The sequence below is a fragment of the Phyllostomus discolor genome, chromosome 3 (genome assembly GCF_004126475.2).
Source record: "Phyllostomus discolor isolate MPI-MPIP mPhyDis1 chromosome 3, mPhyDis1.pri.v3, whole genome shotgun sequence".
NCBI lineage: Eukaryota > Metazoa > Chordata > Mammalia > Chiroptera > Phyllostomidae > Phyllostomus > Phyllostomus discolor.
This window is the reverse complement of record NC_040905.2, coordinates 111,350,176-111,367,715: the sequence shown is the minus strand read 5'-3', so window position 1 is coordinate 111,367,715 and position 17,540 is coordinate 111,350,176. Positions and strand designations below refer to the sequence as shown.

General features: G+C 50.3%; 1 protein-coding gene across 3 annotated transcripts in view; it reads left to right on the top strand.

The window, feature by feature from the left end:
- The window catches only part of SEC14L5 (SEC14 like lipid binding 5), a 45,527-nt gene extending 31,806 nt beyond the window's left edge, over positions 1-13,721 (top strand). For 2 of the 3 annotated variants that reach the window (XM_028515174.2, XM_028515185.2), the window contains exons 11-16: positions 188-359; positions 3,284-3,418; positions 4,393-4,527; positions 4,917-5,144; positions 6,152-6,312; positions 10,776-13,721. In XM_028515174.2, the coding sequence (XP_028370975.1) occupies positions 188-359; positions 3,284-3,418; positions 4,393-4,527; positions 4,917-5,144; positions 6,152-6,312; positions 10,776-10,881 (937 nt within the window). In that variant the 3' untranslated portion in view covers positions 10,882-13,721. The remainder of the gene's footprint in view (positions 1-187; positions 360-3,283; positions 3,419-4,392; positions 4,528-4,916; positions 5,145-6,151; positions 6,313-10,775) is intronic. The other variant, XM_036020957.1, reaches the window with a different exon arrangement.
- The last annotated feature ends 3,819 nt before the right edge of the window (positions 13,722-17,540 follow it).

Sequence of the window (17,540 nt, the reverse complement as noted above, 5' to 3'; positions counted from 1 at the left end):
CGTGGCCTCACCACAGCGTCAGGATCCAGGAGTGCCCTGTGGCCCCTGCCCCTTCTGCTCCCAGTCCTGCCTCACTGAGCCTCTGTGTCCATCCCTGTCTGTCAGCCCCTGGGTCCCTGCGGAGGGTGTTGGGTGCCCTGAGAGGGGGCCCAGCAAGGTGGAGTGAGAGGGCCCGTGTCTGCCGCAGCTCCTGGACCTGCCTGGTGGACCTGGAAGGGCTCAACATGCGGCACCTGTGGCGGCCAGGGGTGAAGGCCTTCCTGCGGATAATTGAGGTGGTGGAGGACAACTACCCAGAGACCCTGGGGCGGCTGCTCATTGTGCGCGCCCCCCGCGTCTTCCCTGTGCTCTGGACGCTGGTAAGAGCAGGAGCCCGAATGGGAGGGGGTCCCTCTGTGAGCTGCCTTGCCTGCTTGTCCTGTGTTGTTTCCTCTAGCTCATACGCCATAAAGCTCACCCCTTTACAGGACAGGATTCAGTGATTTTTAGTGTCCACTACCTAATTCTACAACATTTTCATCACCCCAAAAGGAAACCATTAGCAGTAACTCCCTTCCCTCCTCCCCCCAGCTCTTGGCAACCATGAACCTATTTTGTATCTCTATAGATTTCTGTATTCTAGATACTTCATATAAATGGACTCAAAAACGTTGACATTTTTGCATCTGATTTCTCTCACTTAGCATAATGACTTCCATATGGTAGCATATCTCAGCACTTCATTTTTTTGTCTGAATAGTATTCCACTGTATGAATAGAGCACATTTTATGTATCCTTTGTCCTGCTTCGTGAACACTAGAGTCACACTCAGAATTGTACAGGCTTCCGGGGATTCCTGTGAGCTGGCTCTGAGGAGTGCTGGGATGCTGTGCTATAGGGATATTAAAACATTTTGAGCCCCGGCTGCTGTGGCTCAGTGGATTGAGTACCAGCCTGCAAACCAAAAGGTCGCTGGTTTGATTCCTGGTCAGGGCACATGCCTGGGTTATGGGCCAGGTCCCCATTTGGGGGTGTGAGAAAGGCAACCTATCAATATATCTCTCGCACACCTATGTTTCTCTCCCTCTCTTTCTCACTCCCTTTCTCTAAAAATAAATAAATAAAAACCTTTAAAATCAATAAACATATCCTTGGGTGAGGATTAGAAAAATGTGTATATTAAAACATTTTGCTCACAACCCACAGTAAGAAATACACTTTATGTTGCAACGCTTCACATGTCTGTGTACACACACATGCACACAATTAGGTTAGTCACAATGTACCACGTTGAATTCACAACCACTGACAGGCTGTCTCTTGCAGTTGAGCACCACTGCCCTGAGGCCTTGCCATGGGTCCCAGGCAGTGCAGTGTCAGGCCCCTCCCACTCCTGCAGACTCAGAGTTAGCACCTTGCCCAGTGCCAGGATGTGGGTGTGTGTGCTCAGTGCCCACAAAAGCATAAGAAGTGCAGCTGTAAGTCTATCCTGTTTGACCAGGATAGAGATTCAAGGGCTGAAAGTTAAATGGACTCAATGTTTTACTAAGCACCTACTATGTGCCAGGCACATTTCCAGGCCCCGGGGATTCAGAGTGCACAACAGCCAGCTACTGTTTCCATGCTCCCCGCCGGCCCCCAGTCATGGGGTAGGGAGAGAGAAGCCAGACAACCTCACACTAGTAAATGCTTCACGGTTTCCTGTGACAAGGGCATGAGGGCATTCAGGGTTCTTGGAGAGACTAAACAAACCAGGTAGGGGTTGGTGCAGGGGGATAATTTAGATTGGGGAACAGAGGAAGGTCCCCCTGAGAAGTCAGCTCTGGCTGAGACCTGAGGAAGGAGCAGGAGTCACGCAGGGAAGGGCAGGGGGAAGGGTACAGCAGGCAACCTGCACAGCGTGGGCAAGGCCTGGAGGCAGGACTGGGCTTTAGAGGAACTGAAACACCAGTCCAAGGCGTGGAGAAAAAAGGAGCAAAAAGGCTGGCTGCCCCGGGGAGGCTGGGAAGGTAGATGCTCAGGAGCCAGCACCTGCCGAGTCCAGGCTGTGGTGGTGATGGGACCTTGTGCTGGGGCAGTAGGTTGCCCTCGAGGGTTGCCAGCAGGAGACTATGAACATATTTCTGGGGCAGAAAGTTATCTGGCTTCTCTGGGTAAGTCAGAGCTGAGCAGGGGAGCAGGAGCCTTGGGAGGGACAGGCAGGACCTGCTACTAAAGCTTTTCATCCTGATCTTTGTAAAAATTACTCCTTTTGCTTTTTGGAGATTTCCTAAGAAGATGTACATTGGGTGGGATGGAAGGCAGTCAGCTGAGGTCCTGGCTGGAAGGAGGATTTGTGGGATGCCGTGACAGAACTGCCAGCAGAGGTGTGAGCAGGATGGGGAGGCCTCTGGGGACTGGCCACTACCGTAATTCCTGACCACCCGGGGCTGGAGGGACTAGCATAGGGGATAGCCTCGTTGCCAGAGCCCAGGCGAGCTGGAGCAGGGGTGAGGGTGGGGCTGCCAGTGGGAGCTGTGGCTTCCAGGGACACTGAGGTGGGGAGGGGTGGGAGAAGTACGCACCTCCCATCTCCTGCTGCTGCCCCCCTCCCTGGCCATGTCAGGTGGAATAGGGGACTGTCTTCCAGAGAAGGGGCTGAAGGAGAGTGACCACGCGGGTGGGATCCCAACTCCCAGTCAGTCTTTTGCCTGTAACATTATGCCTTGCTGAACTGGCTTGTGTCCTGCCATGCCAAGCGCCTCAGTCCTTTCTTGTTTCCCTCCCTCCTTCCCTCCCTCCCTCCCCACCTGTTTATTGAATCAGACACCGCATCAGCATTGAAGATGTTGTGAAAAACCCGATTGACATGCAGCTTAGAGCCCGGTGTGGGAATTCTGCCTGGGGTACGCAGAGCATGGCTCTTCCGGCAGTAGAGTCGCATTCAGCTGTAAAAAGGAAGCGCTGATAACGCTACACATGATGCACCCTGCAAACATGCTAATAAAAGAAGCCAGACATAAAGGCCTCATGTCATATCCATTTACACGAAATGTCCAGAATAGGCAAGACCATAGAGGCAGAAAGCATATGGATGGTCTCCAGGGGCTGGTGGGGGAGGGGAGGAGTGAGTGCTAGTGGGTGTGGGGTTTCCTTCTGGGGGTGAAAATGTCTCAGAATTAGATAGAGGTGGCGGTCGCACAACATAGTGAATGCACTAAAATCCTCTGAATTGTTCCCTTTACTATGGTTAATACTACGGTATATGAGCTATACCTCAATAAAAAAGCACCTTTCCATCTTGCCTCATCTCCCTCATTTCAGATCAGCCCCTTCATCAACGAGAACACCAGGCAGAAGTTCCTCATCTACAGCGGCAGCAACTACCAGGGCCCTGGAGGCCTCGTCGACTACCTGGACAGAGAAGTGATCCCCGACTTCCTCGGGGGAGAGTGTGTGGTGAGGCTGCTGGAGCCCTGGCCTTGAGGAGGGGGGCCATCTGTGGCCTTGGAGGACCTGGGACTGCTGGGGCGGGGTCTGTTTTAGAAGCTGCCCAAAGAGAGGTGACTCTTCTCTGAAGGAGGGTGGTCTTGCCTTGGTTCTTTCAAACATAGCGAGCAAGAAGCAGTTTCCAAAAGTCCAGAGGCCGGGCCAGTCAAACCCTAACCCACCCAGTATTCCCCGTCCAAGTCCAGGTTGCTAGGATACAGTCAGAGTTTACCTTTCTACCCTCTGCTGTCAGGGAATGTGACTCAAGTGTCCCAGAGGCTTGGGCCCCAGAGCCAGTGTACCCAAAGGGACTTATCCCTAGCTCATAATCACAGGGTGTGGGACGATTGGGCAACTGCTCCCAGGGGAGGTAACCCTAGCTCCCTTTTATTGCCCCCCTTGGGGGGATGAGATGACAGGCAGGCGTGATCCTGGTCACAGCTGTCTTATCACATCTGACTGTGGGAAGGCAGGCCCTTCTCCCTTCTCTAATAGCAATTCCAAAAAGCATGCTTGTGTGATTTTGGGGTTAAAAAAGCCCCAGATTTCCTAGGAATTTTTGCCAACCTTGCTTGTTTTCTCTACTTGCCATGACATGTATGTGTGACAGACGTATTTGGTAGATGGGCCTGTGAGAGCAGCACAGTGGGCAGGAACATGCGCCTGGCAGCCTGATGACGTGGGTTTGCCCTGGCTCAGCCACTTCCTGCTGTGTCCTCTCTGCCCTACTTCTCTGAGCCTCTGTGTTCCTGCTCCTGAAATGGGAAGGGTAATAGTTCCCACTTCATTGCTGTGGTTCTGGGGTTAAATGGGGTCGAGGAATCCCAGTGCTGAGCTCACTGAGACCGCTGTTATAGGTGTGTTCAGGGGTCACAGAGTGCCCTTCTTTGGGTCAGCCATGCCTGGCTGGGCCCTGACCTGCCACCTTTGTCTTTGTCCCCCAGTGTAATGTCCCTGAAGGAGGGCTGGTCCCCAAGTCCCTCTATCTGACAGATGAGGAACAGGAGCACGCAGATCAGCTGCACCAGTGGAGAGAGACCTACCAGTCGGCCAGCGTGCTCCGCGGGGCCCCCCATGAGGTGCTGGGGCCCCAGCCTGGGAGGGCCCCCTGGGCTGGGGTGTCACTATAGGTCAGGGTCCCTGAGAGCAGAGCCTGAAATGAGGGTTCTCATGGGAGCGATTTGCTGAGGGCAAACTCTCAGGAGAAACCTGTGTGGAGGGGTGTGGGCGGGCAGGATGGGTGTGGGTAGGAGTCTAAGCCAAGAGGCTGTTTCAGCCACAGCCAAGCCCACCCTGACCCGTGGGGAGCACTGCCTGCACAGAGCCCGACAGAGTGGCTCTGCCAGCCTCCTGCACCCTCTTGTCTGTCAGTCAGTGTCTGTGGGTCAGCCCCAAGGAAGGGTGGGACCTCGTGGGCATTTCAAATAGAGGGGCCATCTATTCTCAGACCTCGCCTGTCTCCGTGCAGGTTGCTGTGGAGATTCTGGAGGGGGACTCAGTTATCACCTGGGATTTTGACATCCTACGGGGAGACGTGGTGTTCAGCCTGTACTACACCAAGCAGTCACCCAAGCTGGGCCCCTGGGAGCCTGCGGCCAGGGCCAGTGGGCAGCTGATGGACAAAGCCTGGACCCTGGGTGCAGATTACAGCCGTGTGGAGGCCCCCCTCATCTGCCGGGAAGGGGAGAGCATACAGGTTCAAATTCCTTGATTCTTTTATTTGCTCGTCATGCAGGACTGAGAGTTCACTGTGTTCCAGGGTTCTGGGGGCACAGCACCAGACAACCAGGACCTGGTCCTCTGCCTCAGAGACCCTGTGGGGTGGTGGGGGAGAAAGGCAGATCCTGGCAGTTCCAGGACCTGGAACTCAGGACTCCAGCCTCAGAATCCCCTGGGACCCAAGTTAGAGATGCAGGTTTCCAGCAGGGTGACTCAGAACCCTGGGGTGTGGGGCCTGGGGTCTGTAACTCTCACCCTCTCCTGGTGATCTCTGATGCACAGTCAAGTTCCAGGGCAAGAAACTGTAGGTCTGGGAACAGAATGCAGACATGGCACCAAACGTGAGTCGTCCCCACTGACCTCACATCTTCCATGAGGCCAGTGCTTGCAGGTCAAATATCACAGGCCCCCAAACACACACTGATACACACATACATATACACTCACACACACACATGCACACACACACACTCACACACATATATGCAAGCACTGGCAAGCACTGCAGATCTTACTGAAGGTTCCATGGGGAGTCTAGCACACCACCAGGCCCCTGAGATCCCCCTGAATATCCCAGCCCTTCTCTGAAGTTGCTCTTCTTATAACAGCTAACAGCCCCTTTTCTTGTTCTCTCTTGGTTCTCAAAAAACTAACCACCTGTGACCTCCTCCCTTGCCTGCCCCAAATCCCTCTCCAAAACTCCTCAGTGTGCAAGGCTCACTCAACAGAACAAAAACTCAACAAAATCCAGGCAGTTGAACAAACCATACCTCTGTTGTCCTGCAGCCATACCCCTCAGGCCTTGAACCCCTCCCCAAAATTCAAAGGGAGACTCTCAGCTGCTGGGGATATGGGGGTACCAGTGGAGGGGGAGCAGCAAGGATGGTTTCGGGAGGCTTAGAGGAAGGACTTGCTGGTGGGCTGGTTTAGAACAGGGCTCTGTCCCCAGGAGGACCAGAGCCTCAGGCATGGCTACTGTTTCAGGGCTCCCATGTGACCCGGTGGCCTGGCATCTACCTGCTCCAGTGGCAAATGCATACGCCCCCTGGCAATGTGGTGGAGGACGTCCTGACGGCCCTACACAGCCCTGGCACCAGGTGCAAACTCCTCTACTACTACGAGGTGCTGGCTTCTGAGGACTTCAGGTAGGAGGGCCTGGGAGAGGGGCCTGGGCAGAAAGGGCTCCCAAACTCCCCTCTAAGATGGGGGAGCATTGCATTCACTTTCCCTGCTTGCTTCTGAGCTTCTCCAGGGATGGGGCCCTGGAATTGCCAAAACTTTCCAGTGGTTCAGCACCTAAGCATGAGAAATCGCACACTGTGTCCAAACTCTGCTGCACCTGCAGAACCTTACCCTGAAATGAAACCATGGACAGAAACCTAACATACTAGATTGATTGTTGCAGGGAGCCTGAGGTCCTGCCATTTGGACCTCCCCTCACATCTAGAATTCCATAAAACAGCCTTTGGACTGTTCTAGAACAGTCTAGAATAGGGCTTCACAGACCATTCTTTCCAAGTAATGTTTTCAGAGAGACAGGGAAATATAATAGGTAAGACCTCCAGCACTTCCTGGTTGCTGTGTGACCTTAGGGGAGTCACTTTACCTCTGGGGAAGGAAACAGATATCTAGGTCCAGGAAGCACAGAGAATTCCAAGCAAGATGAACACAAGGAGGCCAATATCGAAGACATATTGTCATTAAAATGGCAAAAGGTAAAAATAAGAGACAGTCTTGAAGGCAGCGAGAGGTAAACAACTATTCATATACAAGGAAAACCCGTTAAGGCCATCAGCTGATTTCTAAGCAGAAACTTTACAGGCCAAAAGGAAGTGGCAGGATGTACTTAAAGTGCTGAAATAAAGAAAACTACCACCTAGAATACTCTACCTGGCAAGGTGATCATTTAGGATTAAAGAAGAGATAAAGAGATAAAAACTGAAGGAGTTTATCACCACTAAACTGGCTTTATAAGAAATGTTAAAGTATCTTCTTTAGCCAGAAAACAAAAGGCCATAACCAGAAATAAAAACATTTCATGAAAGAAAAAAATCTCACAGGTAATGGAAGATATATAATAAAGAAAGAAAATCAGTCACTTAAAAAGTTAGTATGAAGGTTAAAAGACAAAAGTACCAAAATTCATTATAACTACAATAGTTGAGAATACTCATCATATACAAAAACAAAAAGATCTCAAATATCACATCAAAAAGAAAGTGTGGAGTTGGGGAGTAAAAATGTAGTATTTTCAGAGTAATATAGATGGATACATATGAACCTCATGGTAACCACAAACCAAAAACCTATGAAAAATACACAAAAAATAAAGAGAAAGGAACCTAAACAAAACACTAAAAAAATTCAGCCAACCAAAAGGAAAGAGATCAAGAGAAGAAGGAAGGAACAAAGAGGAACTACAAAAACAACAACAACAAAAAAACACAATGAACAAAATGTCAATGAAAACACAACCATCAACAATTACTTTAAATGTAAATGGACTAAATGTTCTAGTCAAAAGGCACAGGGTGGCAGAATGGTTAAAAAACAAGACCCATCTGTATGCTGTTTACAAGAGACTCACTTCAGGTCAAAAGACATACATAGGCTGAAAGTGAAGGGATAGAAAAAGATATTCCTTGAAAATAGAAATTAAAAGAAAGCTTGGGTGGCAATACTGACATCAGACAAAACAGACTTAAAAACAAGGACTGAAAACAGACAAAGAAGGGTATTACATAATGACACAGGGGTCATCAAAGAAGAGACTGTAACAATTATAAATATTTACTCACCCAACACAGGTACATCTAAATATATGAGGCGAATATTAACAGACACAAAGGGAGAAATTGACAGTAAGAGTAGGGAACTTCAATATCCTTTTTACATCAATAGATCATTCAGACAGAAAATCAATAAGGAAACAATTGCCTTAAACATCACATTAGGCCAGATTGACTTAATCAATAATTATAGAATATTTCACCCAAACACTGCAGAATACACATGATTTTTGAGTGTAAATGGAACAGGTACCAAGACTGATCACATATTAGGCCACAAAATAAGTCTCAATAGATTCAAGAAGATGAAAATCATATCAAGCATCTTTTCTGACCACAGTGGTATGAAACTAGTAATTAACTACAAGAAGAAAACTGGAAAAACCACAAACATGTGGAGACTAAACAACATTTTACTAAACAACCAATGGATCAAAGAGGAAATCGAACAGGAGATAAAAAAAATATCTGGACACACATGAGAATGAAAGCTTATTATTTATTATTCAGGAAAGTTGTAGATACAAAATTAATGTACAAAAAATCTACTGTCTTTCTATACATGATAATGAATGATCAGAAGACGAAATTAAGAAAACAACTCCATTTACAATTGCATCAAAGAGCATAAAATACCTAGGACTAAATTTAACCAAGGAGGTGAAAGACCTGTGCTCTGAAAACTGTAAGACGCTGAAGAAAAAAAACTGAAGACACAAATAAATGAAAGGATATGTCATGCTCATGGATTGGGGATTAATATTGTTAAAATATCCACACTAACTAAAGCAATTTGCACATTTAAGGCAAACCCCCAATCAAAATACCAATGGCATTCTTCTCATAATTAGAACAAATAATCCTGAAATTTATATAGAGTCACAAAAACACCAAATAGCCAAAGCAGTCTGGAGAAAGAAGAACAAAGTTGGAGGTTGTCACGCTCCCTGATTTAAAACTATACTAAAGGCTGTAGTAATCAAAACAGTATGGTACTGGCCCAAAAGTAGACACACAGAACAATGGAACAGTATATAAAAACAAACTCTTGCTTATATGGGCAATTAATCTATGACAAAGGAGGTAAGAATATATAATGAAGGAATGACAGTCCCTTCAATAAGTGATACTGGGAAAACTGGACAGATACATGAAAAAAGTGAAACTGGACTGCTCTCTTACACTGTATATAAAAAAACCCCACTCAGAATGGATTAAAAAGTTAAATGCAAGATCTGAGATCATAAAACTAGAAGACAACATAGGTGGTAAACTCTGACATTGGTCTTAGCAATTTCTTTTTGGATATGTCACCTCCATAAAGAGAAACAGAAGGAAAAAGAAGCAAATGGGACTACATCAAACTAAAAACAATGCTTTAAATTCCTTACTGTGGAGTGGAACTGAGGCTCCAGGAGGGTATTACATCTGGAGCCACGTCCTGGGCATAGCTCCAGGGATCCTAGGGGCACGAGTGTCCCAGTGTGAGACATACTGGCTAGCATCTTTTCTCTAAATAGAGTCTCCATGCAGTGGCAGAGGGCTGGTGATTCCCTCTTTGGGAGGTTGCCTATTTCGGCTAAAGCAACTCTGACATGTAGACATAGGTATCTGGGGGCTGTAGCTGTGGGTGGAGGAGGGGGCTGGACACTGTTCACCAGCCTGTCTGGTCAGTGTGGAGGAACCTAGAGGCCCTGTCCCTCATCATCCTCCTGAGAGAACCAGTTCAAGGGCTGTTTTCCTGGGCACCCTCAGTGGACAGGTGCGGGGCTGGGCCCTGCAGGCTCAGGGACCAGACAGACAAGGTCCGCTGTCATGGAGCAGGAGACCACATAATCACACCCGTGTGTCATTATGAGGAGCGATGGCCACCATGAAGGTATTCCAGCTTGAGGTCCTTATCCGAGGTCCCACAGCCAAGAGGTGCTAGGGCTCCTAACACAGGGTGCTGTCATAGTACAGAGCCAGGGGCCTGGCATAGGGGGCCAGGGCTCGTGGGGTGTCTGGGAGGTGATGTTGGAGTTGAGATCTGGGGGTGTGCCCACAAATCATCTGTGGGACTTGTCAGAATATGGCCCCAGAGTGTGCACTCCAGCAGGCCCCAGAACACTGTGGTGCTGTGCTGTCCCTGGACCACACTGTCACCAGGCCCTAGAGCCGCACTGTCCAGCCCAATAACCACAGGTAGCACTTTCAACTTAGCTGTTAGAACTTCATAAAATTAAAAATTCCGTTCCTCAGTTTCAATAGCTACATTTGGAGTGTCCAGTAGCCCCATGTGGCCAATGGCTGCTGTGATGGACAGAACAGATATGTGTCCAACATCACAGAAAGTTCTGGATGGTTCTACTCTGAAGTTTGTGGTTGGAGTTAACTGGACAAAGTGGGCAGGAGAGAAAGGCTTCTCTGGCAGGAGGCACAGAGATGAAAATGCTCACGATGGGGGAGGTGTGTGTCGGAGGAGCTGGAAGGAGGCAGAGGGTGAGGCTGGAGTGGGGCTGGTGGCTCTCTAGGCTGCGGGACGCCCTCTGGGCCATGCCAGGTCCCCAGTGTAGGGGAGCTTCTGGGTGGTTTGAGGCAGGTTGGGCTCTGCTTGGGGACATGGGGTGGAGGGAAATGGGTGGAGCTTCATTTCTCATCTTGGCCTCACTTGCCTTCTCCTCTGCACTTGCCTTTTGTGCCTGGGGTGTTTACCAGCCTTGTGGAAAGAGCCCCGGGGCCTCATTTGCAGTATCACCAGCTTTTCCACCAATGCGTGCCAGCCCCAGGGCTGTGTCTCCACCAGAAGGTAATATTTATGCTATGCCTTTCCTCCCCAGGGGCTCCATGTCCAGCCTGGAATCCTGCACCAGCCATTTCTCCCAGCTCAGTGCTGCTACCTCCTCCTCTGGCCAGTCCCACAGCAGCTCCCTGGTCTCCAGATAGCCAGACTGAGCACTGCGGGGAAGCCCACTCACCTACCATGTCCTCAGGTGTCTACAACCAGAAGCCAGCCTGCTGCATGACCAGAGCCCATGGGGGCTGCTGCCCTGGTCTGGATGCTGCCAAAGCTGGGATGTCTGCTACCGACAGCAAAGATTCAGCTCGTGGCCTGTGCGTGGTGGGAGCCCCTAAGTCAGATCCATCTCCTTTGGACTTTGTGTAACAAAAAGCCAAGGAGTTGGTGGACCACCTTCAGATCTGCCTGGTCTGGGGGTTCAGGGATATCATGAGGCTCAGCCCCCTCCTTTACTTCTGCCTCTGCTTTCCCCAGGATGGCCTCCTTCTCAGGTGCCTTTCCCATTGCCATGAAGCTCCTTCCCTCTTTCCACCCAGCTCAGCTCCAGAAGACAACTTCCTTCTCCCAAAGTTCTTCCAAACTCCCAGAATTGAGTCTAATCAGCCTGCCTGGGTCCCATCCTGGTCCCGGAACCAATCACAGTTGCCCAGGAAATGGAGAACACTGATTGGCTAGCAGGGTCTTAAATCCAATCTGGATTAATTACTGTGTGGGAGGGGGGTGCAATGTTGTCCAGCATGGACCACATGCTTGTCCCTGGAGCCAACCACATGGCCTAAAAAGCACAAGGGGCCTCTAGGAATATTAGGGTCCCCCAGGGAGAAGGAGGAAAGAATACTGGGCAAGCAGAAGTGACAAATGTTCATCATAGCATCTGATTCCATGCTTTGCTTTATGTCCCAAGATGGGTACTGTGGGCAGTTATGTGAGTTACAGACTTTGCTTTTTGTGGGAAGCAGCCCGCCCTGGACTTGAAATCCATTTTCCTAGAGCTCAGCTGGAAAGGCCTAACCCTGACCATCCTTAACTTGAAGAGGTGGGAAGGCACCGGATTTCTGCCGAGTTTCAGGCAGTGATGAAGTGGCTCCAGCTGTTTTTACACTCCTCTGGGGCTCCCTTTCTGTCCTGGGTGCTCTTTAATTATGACTTTTTTAGTTGTAAGTTATAGAGATCCACATAAAAAGCGTCCAGGAGGGCTTGCTTCACATCTAGCTGGACCCAGGGTCTCAACCTGCCATCAGGACCCCCTGTGGGGTGGAGGCTACAACTTTGGTGAGTCTACCCTGGGTTTCCTGTGACCTCTGGAAGCAGCTCCAGTATTGACAACCTTTCCCTGATTTCCTGTGTGGGAGAGTCTTGTGTGTCCTTGGGGCCTGAAGACATTTCTCTTTTCCTTTCCTGGGCCTCCCCAAAAGACAGCAGGTCAGAGGTCACTAAGTGGCAGCCTGCTGCCTGATCTGGCCTGCCTTTAGTGTTTTTATTTTTTGCCTATAGAGCGATTTAAAAATTGGGGCATTTCATCCAGAAATCAAGATTGCTGGCTTCCCTTGGGCATTTGGGAGTGTTGGCAAAATAGGCCACTATCGTCACAGAAAGGCAACAAACATAGTTTTACCCTGGATGGGGCCATGCCAGGCCCCACCACTCTCTACAGACCCACCCCTAGCCCACACCACTCACTTGCCTTGTCTGCCTGGGACAGACCTCACTGAAATGGCTTAGCAGGCAGCCTGGGCTCCAGTCTGGGGCCTAGAGGACCAGCAATGCTTTTATCTTGTAACCTTGCTTACAGTTGGAGATGGTCTCTGGCCAACATCCAGAGTCACGGGACCTTGCCCAATAGGTGTATTTATAATCCTGGGGATCCTTGCTTCCCTGCAGGCTTGGCATGATGGGGCAGGAAGAGCAAGGTTACTTCCACACCAACCTCAACCCCAAACCTGGAGCTGAGAGGAAGGAGACATCCTTCTTCCTGCACAAGGGAGCCTTGTCCACCTCTGTAGTTTTCCACTTGCTTCTCAGGTATAGGAACAAAATCCAGAACTGCATTCTGCATCAAGGTGTGTGTGTGTGCACATGTGAGGGAGAGAGAGGGAGGGAGATTGGAGACGTTCTCAAAAGGAATTGCTCCCATGTGACCAGCCATTTATCACTGAGAGCAATTTGCAATACTGTCAACTACCTTTCTGTGAATTTCTAGCTTGCCTCTAAAAATTATGTGTTATCCTAGAAGCATTTTGGGGTAAGCTGCCCTAGCACTTCCTACACGCTTACTGTCTAAGACTAGTACCCAGTGAAGGAGGGAGAAGCCTTTCCTTGACTTGGGGTTAGAAGTGGCTTCTGACAACTGGAATCTGGGTCTGCCGATCCCAGAGACAAGGGCCTGCCATCAGCAGTCCGGCTTTTACAGGAGGAACAAGGGGCCTCGGGCCCAGTCAGACCTCCCCTTCAGAGCTCCCCTGCTCTCTCAGCTTCACCCAGGTCCCTTGGTTCCACATCTCTTTGGACACCAGCCTCATCCTCTCTTCTATCTGATGGGAAGGGCTACCAGCAACCCCTGGTCTACAACCACATGGCTTGCCATCACTAAAGATGAGAGAGGTGCTCTTTCCATTTCATATTCTATAGACAGCCTGGACTGGCCCTGCACGAGTTACATGCTCACCCCTGTGGATGTACTGGCTAAGGGGGTGTAGGCTCTGTGATTGACATTCCCTCCAGGCATGACAGTGGGGTGGGGGAGGACCAGTCACCAAGGACAAGGGGAGCTGGGCCAGAGAAGCAGCAGATGGCCATGGTGGTGTCTACCACGGTTCTCCTGAACTGCAGGTCTCTAGGGCTCATGCTGGAACGTATCAACCAATATGCCATCTTCTTACCTTTGAGAGGCTAGGAATTAAAAATCCAAGGAAGGGCTGCTAAGCTCTTGATATTTAAATTTCTCTGGACCCCAGGGCTGGAAGCTCGTTGGCTTGGCTTTTTTCTCTAGCTTGTTCATTAACGTGTTGTGACTAGAACAGAAACAACCCACTCTCAACAGGACCTGCCCAGGCCCTGGGTTTAGGAACCTGGGTCTTACAATGTAGACAGGGTGGGGTCCAAACTTAGCTGTGCGACCTCTTTGTGCCTCTGTTCCCTCATCTTTGAAATGGGGACCGCAGTGCCTACCTCGCTCATTGGGTCAGAGTGGGGTGAAGTGAGGAGTGGCTGTGCGCCCACAGCCCAGCACCCAGCTCCTAGAAGAGCCAGCAGTTATTCCGGTTATTTACTGCTTCTCATCCAAAGGCTGCAGACTCTTCCTGATGATGCCTGTCACTGTTTCTCATGGGACAGAAGGCTCCGTGCTGGGTGCATCCCAAGAAAAGTGGGTGTCAAGATATTATTCCCCTCTGACTTTCCCTTTCAGAAACTGCTTGTGTTTTCTGGCAAATCCACTCACCTGGAACAGCACGGTTTGGAGTGGTGTCCCTCTCATCCAGCTAGAATGTTCTCTCCACAGGCTGAAATAAGGGGAGTGTGAGACTTTTTTCCTACCCTGTGCTCCCTGGGATTTCTACCCTGTAACATGAATCGTTCAGTGAGAACAGTATAATTCTTTCCCACACTCAGTCTGTTTCAGCCAGTAAAACGTGGGGTTTCTTGCTGCCCTGATCATGTGCTCCCACCAGAAGCATTAAATGTTTTATAGTTGGATATACCTTTACTGCCTCCTTCCTAAAACCCTGTAAATTTCACTTGGCTTGTTCAAGAATTACAGAGCTGCTGTTTCTAAGACTCTAGAACCTTCTCAACAGGGGTTATATCACCCTCAGGGGTTGCAAATTGGTCCTTGGGGGAAGAGGGTAAACTTTTAATACATAAAGCACAGATGTATTAGTCCTAGGAATGCCATAACAAATTACCACAAACTAGGTGGCTTAAAAACAACAGAAATTGATTCTCTTCCCGCTCTAGATGCCAGAAGTCTGAAATCTAAGTGCCAGCGGGCTCTAGGAGAGGGCCCTGCCTGCCCCTTCCGGCTCCTGGTCACTCCTGTTGTTCCTCGGCTGGTGGGCACATCACTCCTATCTCCGCCTCTGTCTTCCCATGGCCCTCTCCCCTGTGTCTCCTCTTCCTGGTAGGACACCAGTCATTGAATGTAAGGCCCCCCTAACCCAGTATGATTTCATCTTGCGATCCCTAGCTAATTACATGCACAAAGATCCTATTTCCAAATAAGGCCACATTGGGAAGTTCTGGGTGGACGTGGGTTGGGGGCACACTGTCCAACCCACTGCATGTGCATGTAGCACGTGAGCAGATGGATGTGCAGTTTATTCATGGTGTCAAATGCAGATCCCTGGAGCCCACTCACCCACTGCTGCTGACTTGGAGTCTTGGGGTTAGGTTCCTGGATTCTACTTGCCAGGTGTCCAGGTGAAGGTGAGGGCCCTGCTGCCCCTCTTCCTGGGCCCCACTGCCCTGTCCCCTGGGGTTTTACCCAAGTCCCAGCATTGCATCTGAGAATGGCCACAGTCCTGATGTCAGGAGGGATTCCACTGTTTTGAAGCAGGAGGCCAAGAACTGTCACTGGGGAAGCAGAGAAGAGGGGGTTCCTTTGCACAACAGCATTAGGGCTACCTGTCTACACCAGCTTCTGTTACCCAGCCCTGCCCAACACCTCTGAGGGACAGGACGTGGCTCTTGCCTGCCCCAGTAGGCTGTTCACTCTTCACTGTGACCTTCCCAAGGATTTCTCTGGGACTGTGTGTGAGTGAGGACTCTCAAAGGAACAGCCAGCTGGCTCATGGTGTGCCAGGTGTTGAGAAAGAGAGCTCCCTGATGCAGGTGAGTTGGCATTGCTGACGTCTGTCTCCACAGAATCACTGCCCCAGAGCCTCTTGTGATTTGGGTCTGGAGAGGACAGAATATGCCAGGGCTCCCTGTGGCCCAGGGACTGCCTCTGGGACCAATTCTCCAAGGCGAGGGCTTTCGTCCAAGGCAGACCTCTGGGGCCTCTGTGGAGGGGGGTCTCGGGCACTGGTGTGGGAGTTTGGGCAGGGCCTGGAAGGAGCTGGAAAGAGCCAGAAGGAAAGGCACTGGGCAGCTCTCAGGGATGTCAAAGGCAACTGTGGCTTTCAAACCTCTCCCCAGCCCCCTCCCCCTCCCTTCCCTTCAGTGCATCCCCAACACAAAGCACTTCTGAGGAATGTGGGCCCTTAGAAAGCACAATTTGAAACCTCTGACTTAAGAGTTTTCTGGAGTCAAGATTTTTCTGAGAGACAGACCCCTTTGAGAACCTGTCGAAAGCTGTGGCATCATGCTTGAATTGTTTCCATTGCCCGCCCATTGGCTCCAGAATTGGAACTTTTTTCTGGTGTCTTCCCTGATGCTAATGTTTTGTAAAGAGAATGCCAACAGCTGAGATACATGCCACCATGGTAACTGCCCAGCACACTGCACTCTCAGGTTCCCAGTCACCCGTCAGGACTTGGGGTCTGCACTCCATCCTGGCTGTGAGGTGGGGAGGGTGTCCTAGCTTTGCCGTAATTAGCTCATGTTCCTCCCCAGCCTGCAGTCCTGAAGCTTCACGACTTTAGCCCTTGTAGGTTTGTGTCACATGTGCCCCCTATCACCAAAGGTAGGTATTGGAATCTTGGACACTTTTTTGCCTCCAGGTCCATGTCCCATCTCAGCCCTGCAAATGCCCAAGTCCAAAATGTGCCTCTTCTGGAATGGCACATTAGGAGTGTCAGACTCTTTGGGTTGCCAGAGACCCCAAAACCTCACACAATCTGCCTCAAGCAAACCTGGGCATTCACTGGTCCACATAATTGGAGGCTCAAGAACGACACTGGCTTCAGGAATAGCTGAATCTAGGGGCTCAAATGATGGCCCCTTTCTCTCTTGGTTCAATTCTCCATGTTGGCTTCACTTTCCTCCTCCATGGGCCCACACCCTGGAAGCTGAATAGCCCTGGTGGGCATTCTTTCCCCCGGTTCCAGAAGTTCCAGGGTGGGCTGTGGCTAGCCAACTTGGACATATGCCTATCTCCAAACCATTCGCTGATGCCACCTGGACTTGCGGGGAGGGCACGGTGCCAGCCAAACCACAAAGATGGAGAATGGGGCAGAGGTAGTGCCCAAAGCAACTCGATGGAGGCTTGTGGTTATGGCTCTTGATGTCCTGCCCACCTACCCTGGACAGTCTTATTACCACAAAGGGTATCTGGATGCAAAAAACTTCAATTTTTTTTGAGGTGATGGATATTATTTTTAATTTTTTTTTAACATTAAGAAACTTCAATTTTCTTTTCAATGGCTGCCTCGAGTATACTGGGCTCCTGTGTAGAGCAGGCTGAAGTGCCAGGGAGTTAACCTCCAGGAGCAGCCCTCTTCCTATGAGTGTTGGCGGATGAACATGCCAGCTTCCCCAGTCCCCCACCTGTGGGTGGTGCAGGTGTCCTCCACTCTCCCAGAGGCTCCAGTGGGGTGAGCCTGGCTGCCCACAGTGGGAAGCTGCTCACTCAAGTACCATGTACAGGCTGCCTTGCCTTCTCCCCTCACTTCCCTGTCTCCCATCCAGGGATTCTTGGGCTCACCTTGCAAATACATTACTTGCCCTCACATCCTTGTCTTAAGTTCTGCAGCTGGGAGGACCCGGCCTCAGATGGGGCAGATACTAAGAGAGGGACTGGATGGCAGCGAAGATAATAGATACCCCTACGACACAAGGGAGGTGAATGTGTCCCCTTTGCTGGACCAGGGACCCCTCCGGCACGCCACCAGCCCTCCTCAGGTGCTTCCCTGAAGCTGAAATCCAGCAA